This window comes from Haliotis asinina, chromosome 13 (genome assembly GCF_037392515.1).
Source record: "Haliotis asinina isolate JCU_RB_2024 chromosome 13, JCU_Hal_asi_v2, whole genome shotgun sequence".
In the NCBI taxonomy this organism is placed as follows: Eukaryota; Metazoa; Mollusca; class Gastropoda; order Lepetellida; family Haliotidae; genus Haliotis; species Haliotis asinina.
Genome location: NC_090292.1, coordinates 27,077,156 through 27,089,310, shown reverse-complemented (window position 1 = coordinate 27,089,310; position 12,155 = coordinate 27,077,156). Strand labels below are relative to the sequence as shown.

The 12,155-nt window shown below is 39.5% G+C and overlaps 1 protein-coding gene across 2 annotated transcripts in view; it reads left to right on the top strand.

Moving 5' to 3' along the window:
- Nucleotides 1-12,155, top strand: part of LOC137260339 (uncharacterized) — a 66,441-nt gene that overhangs the window by 19,836 nt on the left and 34,450 nt on the right. Inside the window, exon 2 of one of the 2 annotated variants that reach the window (XM_067798017.1) lies at nt 724-816. The exons of the other annotated variant lie outside the window; for it this stretch is intronic. Coding sequence (XP_067654118.1) covers nt 724-816 — 93 coding nt within the window. The remainder of the gene's footprint in view (nt 1-723; nt 817-12,155) is intronic. 2 annotated transcript variants of the gene reach the window in all.

The window sequence follows — 12,155 nt, the reverse complement described above, 5'->3', positions numbered from 1 at the left end:
CTACAGGGCAGAGCGTTCGCTCGTCACGCCGAATACCCGGGTTCGATGCCCACGTAAAGTGCGCAAAACTAAACTCACTCCCAACAGTGTGAATAAAACATTTTTAGTGTATATATTTCTATTTCTTTTATTTATTTACTTCCCTCCCTTCAATATTTCTAAAATTGTCGTACAATAACCCCCACTCTCCCTACCCGAAGTATAGAGAGTGGCGATAAAGTAGCCATGTGGCAAAATCGATCGCTCATCACGTCGAATACACGGGTTCGATTCCCCACATGGGTACAAAGTCTAAGGTCCATTTATGGTGTCCCTCGCCATGAACCTCACTGTTTCAAGGGAATTCCGTGACGTCATTGGGATATCCCCTCTAATTTTAACTTCATTGAAAAAAGAGTTCCGAAGAAAACGGCAATGTCGCGAAAAACTTGCGACAGCTTTACGAGAGCTTCGAAACTATGTCTTATCTTATGTCTACGATTATCGTAACTTCTGGTGTAGGCTCTTGTGATCAGTCGGAGCTATGAGAGCTTCGAACATCACTCTCCTCCAGCCCCATATGCTGCTAAGGCGTCGTAAAACAATATTCTCTACACCACACCCTCGTTCAGGTATAGATACTCTGGTTCGATTCCATACATGGCATCAATTTCCATCATTTCGTTACGGCATATTTGCTAAAAGCGGCTTAGAACAATATCCACCTTCCACACACTCGTCCAGGCATACCCAGTCTGGAAACTGTGGCAACCTTAGCGGACAACCCCGTTCGACAGTTCAATACCCGTGTACCGGCAAGCTCCCCTCGACATGTGTGTAAGTATAGCTTTTAGCATCCATCGATCTCCGTGTCCTCCCTTACCCCTCGAAACTAGAAACTCCTCTTATTGTCTGAGCAATTAACAATCCATTTCGGCAATAACGGAGCTCAGCGGGAGGGATTTTTCTTTGATACCTGCAACGTGCGCACTGTGAGACTGACAGCATGTGTGAAAGGGAAATATACAGTCCTTGGATACTGGTATGATCTGCACTTCCTACATCCAGAGAAACTCTGCTATCTCTATTTTGATGCAGGAATCACGTAAGAGTTTCAGAAAACGTCATTGCAACAGTGGACTGACATCGATAGGCATGTAAAAGCTTTGTTATGAGGTCCATTGAGTTCTTGATGACATCTTATAAACCCATTTCAACTATTCGGGTTTTTTTGTTTGAATTTGTGAATCCTGATTGAGTTTTTGTTTTCATTTTCTGACCCGAGTGTATTGTGAACAGGTGGTACGACATGTTAGAAGGTACATAATCTGATCTGGCGAAAATACATGTAGATTATGTTTTCATGCTTACGTGTATGGACATACAGTCATCATATACCCATAATATGTACAGTGCATATTGAGCGCTATATACTGTAGGTTAAAGAACGTACATAATCTGATCTGGCGAAACAGTTGGGAATATCTGTAGATGAACGTAGATGACTGTATTGACATTTCTTACAAATTTAATGTCAGAAATTAACAGAACGTGTATCCGGGCAGGGTCGGGTAATAGATGGTGGGGTACCCGGGTAGAAAATTTGGACTCGTCCCAGCCCTAATAACGATCTGGCCATTTACCACCATATAATGCATATAACGAACTGGTGCATATAAAGAGCTGACGCATATAACGAACTGATGCATATAACGCGCTGTTTCATATAATGATCTGTTGGGTTGGTCCTGGTCACTAGCTACAAGTCCTATTGGACAAGCGTGTTACGAATTGCGGGTGTAAGGAGCTACAAATAATGAAATTAGTTATCTCTGTAAATTATTTAATTTTTAAAAAATTTAAATTATTTGAATAATTTAATTATTTAAATTATTTAATACATTTAAACTGAAATTTCTCAATGTTCAGAGTTAGGTATACTGCAAAAGGTATATCAAAACATGCAGAGTTTAGTATGAGTCTTGAAATGAAAAAAAAATGTGTTGCATTATTGTAGGGTACAGATATAATGCTTTTGTTAAGAAAACTTCGAAATTTACATGAAAGTACCGAAAATGTGGGCAAACATTTACAAAAAAATTACAACGTTCTTCTGAAAAGAATTCGCGCAAAAGTCAGTCAGCTGAGGCAGTCCTCTAATAACATTATTTTTGTTTGTAGAACACATGGAAGTGCGGTTTCTAAAGAATTAAGTCATAGCGGAAATATTTCACCTAATATCCGACCTATTGCGATGAAAGTGCACATTTCCTAACAGTTTTGCAATGTCTCTGTGGTTGCACAAAAGCAAGTGCTAGCTCATGTCGAAGCAATAACCCTTCAGTGTCACAACACAGCCTTAATTATAGCCACCCTGGAGTTTAGGCTGCCGTTTGTGTTTGAACAATTTAGGACTGCTAGTCAGAGAAAGATTTGGGAAATGAAATACTAATTCCAAACACAATTAATTAGAAACCTTACTTCACACAACATTTTTTCTCTGTTTTTTAGAGGATATAACTAACGTCGGGCGTTGAAGACTGCAAGGCGTCGTAGCATGCCACACATATGGTGTAGGGCTTGTTCTGTGCTTGATGGTGATGGTCAGCCAGTACTGTTTACATTGTCCGTGTCCATTGTTTGTTAAAAGAACCTTATGTCCAGTATCAGAAAAATATAAACTTTAGCTCGACTGGAGTGTTCAGTATAGTCTTGTACACATGTAGAACCAATCCAGACTGATCTTTATTGGTGTAGGAAAGCTATCTCTGCCATCATTGATTGTGTGATGTTCACCATCGCTATGGCTTTCCATTTCTTGTGTGTTAATGGTCAACGATCTTCACACCTAAAGATCATCAGGCTTGGTGTATTAAGGTAATCTTACAGTGCTCCTAACAGTTCTGTGTTTAGGCTAAATGGTTCATGTCTTTCAAATTCTACTGGTATATATGATCATCAGCCTGGGTCAAGCAGGCAGAAATAGTTTCTTGATCCTTGCTTAGTCCAAGAACTGAAACGGAAATATTATTTGGAAAGCGATTTGATTTCGTAATCCAGGAAATATCAGTGTAAAAGTTAGGTATGAACTGAGTATGTATCACATCTGCACTAGATATTATTACCGCTACTCAATTTATATCCGCAACGGATCTTATACCTATCTTCACCCTTACAACTAATATTCATGTTGACGGTTCTAACAACCATTCTTCATCTGACGGATCTTACAATCAACCCTCATTTTGAAAGATCTTACAATCAGCCCTCATTTTGAAAGATCTTACAATCAATGCTCATTTTGACTGTTTCTTACTCTCACTTTTCTTTGATGATTGTTACAACCGTTTCTCATTTGACGGATTTTACAATCAGCCCTCAGTTTGAGGGATCTTACAATCAACCATCAATTTGATGGATTTTATATTCAATACCCATTTCGATTGTTCTTACGCTCTTTGTTTCGTGATGGATGTTACAATCATTCCTCATTTGATGGATCTTAAAACCAACATCAGTTTCAAGGATCTTTTACTCATCCCTTAGTTTGACGGCTTTGACGCCTATGACAGTTTACACTTCACAACCCCAACGCGCCACACTCTCACGCGAATAACCTCTGCCTATTGACATTCCTCGTACGTTTGAAACATTTATTGTTTCGTCGATAAAAAACAAATGTAACATCGAAACACTCCTAAAATGTTTAATTCTTTGTGAGATTCTTTAAGGTCCTCACGTGCATTAAGATATGGCATTTACCGGCATCAGTAAATTTTAGAAACAAACAGACGGGGTAATGTCTTACAGAAAGCACTGAGGAAGGTTTGTGACATTTGTCTTTCAAAAGTTCAGAAGGCGATAGCTTTGGAAACATGATCTAGCGCCTCTCTCATTTCAGTGCTCAGGTTAACGAGGAACATGGAGTTGGATATTTATTGCAAAGTATATTCATCAGTAATATTGGACTAAAAAGTTGGATTTGAACGTAGATATTGACCCACTGTGTGGATCTAGTTTTATGCAATATTTTTACATATTTATATGACATCCAGTCAGTAAATGTTGTCCTAGTGACTCACAATCATCCATGCCAGAAGAACCGACAACTAGACCCCAGTGTTATATGACTGAGGTCTCTAAATAGCTGAGTCTTGACTGAACAAGCCAGTGCATCACATCATGAGCGTTGACCTCCACAATAGAATATATTCTCTAAAACAATCTGCTCTACAAGCATATTTTGCCCGAAGTCACCGACTAAACCATCTGATCTCGTTAGAATAACGGATAGTAACGAACGGACAATACACTGGATCTTCACCGGTCTCTTGTATAAGTCTCGAGTTTTCTCACGTATGCACATTTGTTGAGATGCTAACAAGTCAAGCCTCTACACTCACGGTTTTGTTCTGATCGCAAGAATCAAGGTGTAAGGGATGATGAGCTGTTCATCAGTGACTTTTATACAGACTGATATATCCAAATATATCTTTTAAAAGTCAGTGTTTACTCGAAGTCTGATGTTTATGCATCTATAATGTCTACTTTTGCCTTAGTAGCATATTTAATGAACGTACATCAACCAGATCTCTAGTGCATTTTACCATTGTTAAGAACAGGTAAACACCGATTCATACAATTTTATACAAAATAGAAGATGGCTAGTGTCAGAAAGTTGAGAATTTGCACATTTTGTCTAAAATTGTGATCGAAGATGGATATTATAAAACGTCTAAATCTCCTAATAATCGTGATTTGACTGAGATATCTATATAATAGATACAGATTACCTCCTTTTTCAATTCTGAAGATTCAAAGACCCATGTTTTCAAGATATATCAAGGAAGCTTTATCTACACGCTCCTCACTATTATGATGGTATATCCCTCAAATGTACAGCTTTTATTCCATCAACAAGGTGCATATACGTTTATGTTTCTGATGTAATGTACAATGGTCTGTGGCTTCAATACTGTCTAAACATCTTCTACTTGAAAGCAGTTGTCTGAACCTAAAATGTGTTATTAGTATGCTTTGCAAAGGTTCAGATGATGATGCACCAGTTATGTATTTTTCAACTAGATTCAAATAAATGATTAATTTATACAGCATATATTTAACCATCTCCCATTTCGCAACAGATTGTTATATATTGTTATTGTTGTCCTGATTTGGTGATTTTTGTCCAAATACATCTACAACAAGACGCCTTTAACGTTTGAAACGTACATGTGAGAAGTAAGAGAATTATTTTATTTTTAAGGAGATGAAAGTTATGCTGTATAAGAAACTGCTCCCTTTCATCATTTTCATACGTTTTGAAATAAGATTATATTTGAAATATAAAAAACACAAACAAGACGGAATCTTTTACTCTTTTGGCAATGAGTGAGTGCATAAAAACGTCTTTTGATACATAACAACGGTAGCTTTGTTTTAATACTCAACTACTCAAATATATGATAAAATCAGTTGAGAGGTTTGAGCCTTTTGATCATCAGTTATGTTACTCATTAAGGCTGTCAAGTACGTACACGTGGTAATCTAATTAGAAGGGGCCTTCAAGATAAGGTAGCCCAAGTACGCAGGTTAAAACGCAGCCCAAGTACGCAGGTGGAAAAGTACCCGGTATCTGTCCAATCCGGCAACTTTATAAAGCGGGCATACAATGTCAGGGTCGTCCATGACGTGTACATTTATCATCATCTCTACAACCCGGCATGTTGTTTAAACTGGATTACTTCTCCAATCCGGATGAGTGTCGGTTTAGAGGTGACTAACGGTGACTAACGGAACGGGATCGGGTGGTCAGCCTCACTGGCTTGGTTGACATGTGTTACCGTATCCCAGTTGTGTAGATTGATGCTCGTGGTGTTGATCAATGGATCGTCCTGCCCAAGCTATTTACAGGTTGACTATTGTTGAGTGCGACGTGAACCTAAAAAAGTGGATTGTTCGCTGGTTGGTTCTATCGTTCGTTCATTTCTTCGTTCATTCTTTCCTTTGTTTACCTGTTTGTTTATTATGTGCGGCATTCTTCAATAGTCGAGCTGTACCGTCAGTCTTCAGTTTACTGAATCCGGAGCGAACAGTGTAGTTATTGACAGTGAATGATATGCATCAACAAAGTCAAGCGAGTGTGACCACCCGATACTTCCGGCCACTTTTAAGATGCATGGGCTGTTGAAAACCACTTCTAACCCGGGTCCTCAAGTGGGGATATTTGTCGGGGACGGAAAACAAATATACAATATATTCAATACACCCTTTGGACGAATGTTGCCATACTCAAAGTTATTTCTGCTATCCTCCGTTCCGATAATTTTCCTAAGATCGGCATAAAACAACACTCATGTGTAGACGCATGTGTTGCCTGGTCTCCCAATGAGCAGCACGCAGCCATATGTAATCGATACCAAATATGTGATAATTGGTCTGGTGTGATAATTCGACCGAGTGGTGTCGCATGTACAGCTGATTATCACTTAATTGGGTCTCACATAGATCGGCAAAATGTCCAAAAAACCTGCGTTAAAGTAAACTCAATCAGTGTGGGATTCATACAGTGATCTGCCATCTATAAATTCTCATCAACCTCCCGGATAATGAAGAGATTTTTGTTTGTTTGTTTCTACCAAATCAAAGCTGTCTAAACCGGCACTCATTGGGACTGAAGAATTAATCCGGTTTAGACCACGTGCCGACATGTAGAGCTGATGATAAATGCCGCAGACTGGACTGAGATTTTATGCCAGTGTCGACAACTTGCCGTATTGGACAGATGCCGGGTTTGACAGCTTCCACTGTACTGGTTATATCCATGCACTAAAGGATTGTATTGAAAACTTATCACTTTTATCCAGTTGCTAATCATGATTTTCACGCACCATGGATAGAACCTGTCTTAAACATTGTCGACAAACTGAGGTTCTACGGTATTCCCTGAAACCAGTATCTGATGGAGATAGTAAGTTATGAACTATATACTATATATATATCTCCGGGACAGAAACAATTAACTGAAAGGTCCTTGATTCAATACTATCATTGTACATGCAGGTAAACCGATATATTTAATACAACAAATGATTAAGTGCTGTCTGGGGCCCCCAACCCATCAGGGTAAGATTAATGAAAAGGATATCTTGAAGTGATGTGTGTGGTCTTGAAGTGATCGCCCGGGTCATAAAGCGGTTGAAGCTGAGCAGTACTGAGCGCGGAGAGACCTTTGATTGGTGACTATGGCACTCTTGACATACGTGGTCTCGCCTTAGGCATGCCGGTTTATTTACATTCGTCTGTGTGTAACCAGCAGTAAATGGATACCCGGTGGGATAGGGTCAGTTAATTCGTAAGAAAACGGATATAGCTTAATGTTGTACGATATAGGGAAATTCATCGGTTTGGATGTAACGGTCTACTATATGTCGTGTGCTGTGCGTGGCGTGGTTGGTGGTCATTGATTTATTGGGGTATCTGAGAACAGCGTGTAAGAACTGTGAAAATAGGACCGTTAACAACTGGCGTTCCGCAGGTGTAATAGTGATGCCATATGTGTGTGTCGATCACGTATTGTAGCTAATCACGCTCAGTGATCGCGGAGAAAACACGTTGTGCTGATGCTGCCAAAGACTGTTCCTATAACAAGATTTTCCAATAATTTTTTAAATGAAATATGTTATTTCAAATGTACAGTATGTCTGCAGTGAAAGCCTACCGCTGAATTTCACCTTAAACAAAACACTAAATAAGATTGAACATTAAAATCTCAGAATTTTATTTAACAATAGTCATAATATCAAAGCTCTTTAACAAACTATCATAAGTCGCCACTTTTAGTTTGCATTGTTAGTGCAGTAGTTGGAACAGCGAAAGAAACACACCTGCGGTATTGAGCATTACCTCAGACCAACTCTACTTTTTCGCGGTGTTTCATTTAATCCTAAATTTTTAACCAACAACTTTTATCCTGAAATGAATAAATTTCAATGTTCAGTTGGTTAAATTTGGAGGATTCCCAATCCTAGTTTAACTTTATTCTTATTTACATTTTTGTTTAGAGTGAAATTCATGTTGATCATCCTTTAGGTGCATGAAGTATTACAGTCACGTCATCTCCAACCTGGTACCCATACACTGGCTAGACGGATCATGATATGCAAGATATGTACGAGTGTAAAACAACTCCAAAGCCCAAGAAACTAAGAGTCAAGCTCATAAACCCATACCCATCCAAGCACTCTTCGCCACCAACTTTTGCTGATTTATTTGGCTGGTTAGCCTAGAGGTAAAAGCGTTCGCTCGTCACGCCGAAAACTGGTGTTTGATCCTGACATGGGTACAAAGATCAAAGCCCATTTCTGGCGTCCTCTTCCGTGATATTGCTATTATTTCTAAATGTGGCGTGCAACTAAATTAACTCACTCGCTCGTCTGAGTTTCAAATCGTGTTCTGAACATTTTAATGAGCTAAACGCTTAAAGTAATCAATCGTTTGCTTAGAGGTTAAAGAGTTCGTTATTCACGCCGAAGACCCGGGTTCGATCCCCCATATGTGTACAATGTGTGAAGCCCATTTCTGGAGTCCCCCGCGTGAATATTGCTGTACACGTGATCACCCGTGCCTTCACTGTTGTTGTCACTTTTTAATTTGACGCAATCCTATAATTATCAACCATTTGCATATCGGTACACAAACTAATCCATTTGCAGGTAACATGAGATAGAGACGTTTTCCGAATTAATCAATAACCACGTGTCATTGGAGTGGTGTTATTGCGTGGCTTGGAGTTGATCACGTTGGCATTGAATATGAATGAGGTGGTCCTGCAAGGTTCAATCATGCGTCTGCTGGTATTATATGGAATTGATATACGCAGGCTGGTAACTGTATCTGGTTCTTTCAAAATGCTCAAGTTGGATTGCAGACGTCCACATTGAGGAAGAGGATGTTGACGTCATTACTGTCCAGTTTGCAAAGGGGTTGTGGGGTAGCCTAGTGGTTACAGCGTTCACTCGTCATGCCGAGTCCCGGTTCGATTCCAAACATGGGTACAGTATTTAAGGCCTATTTCTGGTGTACTCCACCTTGATATTGCTGGACTATTGCTGAAGGCGACGTAAAACCATACTCACTCACTCACTCACTCACTCACTCACTCACTCACTCACTCAAGTCGCCAATGCTATGTCTATTACTATGCCGAGTTCTGATCGTCTGAGTCAGTCAATGTACCCCGATTACAAGCGAGTAACATTTCCTTTGATATCCGGGTCCGAACCGACACTCTCAGTGTCAGCCATCTAATTAACACCCACTTAGCCACCGCGGATTCCTGACAAAAGAAATGTACTAGAATTATTTAGAATGTACAACCCCAAATATATCATGTGTTACATTTTGCCACCTTCTAAATGGCATTGTGCATTCAACTTGTTATGTATGTTTCCAAATTGAGCTTGCATGTGACAGTTAACAGAAGATAATCATAACACACGGATGGGTGTGAGGTAGTTTGTGAACGCCTTGGATATAACGCACCCTTCCACAGCATTCCAGTATCGAGGTCTGCAAAATTTGGGACGTTACCCCGAAGTGCTTCAGGTCACAGATGAATATCTCTTCTGAGAGACCCACAAACATGGGTATGAGTCAGTGAGTTTGGTTTTAAGCCCCATTTAGCAATATCCCAACAATATCACGGCGAGATCGCTCCAGAAATGGGTTTCACACATAGTACACGTTTATTTGGATCGGAACCCGAGTCTTTAGCCCAGTGGTTAAAGCGTTCGCTCATCACGCCGTATATCCGTGTTCGATCCCACCATGGGTAGAATGCGTAAAGTCCATTTCTGGTGCCCACCGCTGTGATATTGCTGGAATATTCTAAAACCAGCGTGAAACCAGTACTTACTAACTCATCGATCAGAAATCGGGGTCACAATCCACTTGTCACGAAATGCGGATAACTCGACGACATTGTCACTTCCGCCTTAACGATCCTTCAGATTTTCTCTTTCTTTCGTCAGAAAACAAGAAGAAAGCAACTGCATAATAACAAACGGAAATGTATGAAAATGCATGTTTTTAGGCAGTTTTGTTCTCAATTCATTTGTAATTATTAGCACTCGTCAGTTTGTAAGTTTAATCCTTGAGAACATGTACTTCCTCATTGTGGTCGTTAAGAATATCTTGAGAAATCAAGTATGTGCAACTCATTAAGCTTTAAACTAAACGAAGCTGTTTTTTCTATCGGCATAATCATTTTTCTCGGCGTGATCATTCATCCTTTCCCCGATGTTCCGTCTATCACTACAGACCAATTAATTGCAACAGGCTTCTCACACAAGTATCCCTGCTACCGATAAATCTATTGTTCCTGTCAAAGTATGCTATAAACAGAATATTACGTCTTTAGCGTACGCAAGTTTGATTTCATTCGAAGAATTACATATATATATATATATATATATATATATGTGTGTGTGTGTGTGTATGCATATCTATATCTATATCTATCTATCTATCTATCTATCTATCTATATATATATATATATATATATACACACACACACACACACACACACACACACACATACATTTAAAGTCTACACATGCTTTCATTCACAACAGATATCTATCTTCTTTTTTCAATGACAAAGAAACATACTGTAATACAATAAAATGTGTAAGAAAATTAGAATCCCTGAATATGCAACCACATTTGAGATTCCTGATATCAGAACCACAGCATCAATGTTTGGGGATTTAAGTGTAGAAAACAGGATCAGCATTTACGATTAGTGTCCCTAGCTGTCAAACACGTACGTGCCCAATATATACTGAGGGACAAAAATTAGGGGTCACATGAAAGGACAAGTGTTCCTTTACTTTTCTTAAGGTTTGTGTACAAGTTTTGTTTCGCATAGGCTGTGAAAAAAACAGGAAGAAAATAAGGGAACGCTCGTGGTTTCAAGTGATCCCTATTTTTTCTACTTTTGGAGATAGATACTAGTTTGGGTCTGTGGTATTCTAGTGTCTAACTTCACTTTATCGACAGGTTTTAAACTCTGAACGAATAGCTGGCGTACTGTCACTGTGACTTAGAATTTTAACTCACTCACCACTCGTTCTCGCCGATTTTTGAGCCTAAACATATGTGGTCATCGCTGGTCCGTGTATATTGTGTACAACACCTTTTAGCTTTCTTCTAGGAATGGACCCGTAAAGGTCCGGGTAGAATAGGCCTTCAGCAACCCATGCTTGCCATAAAAGGCGACTATACTTATCGTAAGAGGCGACTAACGGGATAGGGTGGTCAGGCTTGCTGGCTTGGTTGACACATGTCATCGATTCCCATTTGAGCAAATCGATGCTCATGCTATTGATCAGTGGATTGTCTGGTCAAAACTCGATTATTTACGGACCGCTGGTATATAGCTGGAATATTGCTGAGTGCGGCTTAAAACTCACTCACTCACTTGTCAGAATGAATTTGTTTCTGCAGATCACCGACGGTAGTTATTCCATGGCGAAAACGTGTTTTAAGCTCTTAAGAAAGGGAAATACGTTTGAAACGTTCCCTAGTCACGATGAAGCCCCACGTTTGATTCCCCTCACGGGTAAAATGTGTGACGCCCATTTCTAATGTACCCTGCCGTGATATTGACAAACGGCGTAAAACCATATTCACTCACTCACTCTTGAAGAATGGGAGGAATGGGAACTTCAAATAGATGCCGTTTTTTTTTTAATCGTTTATTGTCATGGAGACACTGCCACGACTACTAGAATGCATACGTTGCACACGCCAAGAACCTGTCGTGGTGGTATTCCGATGTGTGCATCTGTAACTTGCCTTGTTTTTATTGAATCCAACAAAGGCTGAGCTATATTTTCTATAAAGAATAATATATGTATCACTATGTCGTACAGATTGCAACCTAGATCGGTATCATGTGTTTAGCCGGGGGCTGCTGAGAATAAAAGTAACCGTACATTCTTTCACTTTTATGAACGTTAATAATTGTTAGATATCATATTAAAAAATGTCACAGTCAGCAATATACTTTGCTATAAGAGTACACGTGTTTTTGATGTGTGACGTACACCCACATCATCGTGTTACCCCTAGCTAAATATCGCTCTTGACGGCCCAATCCCCAAAGCTCCTT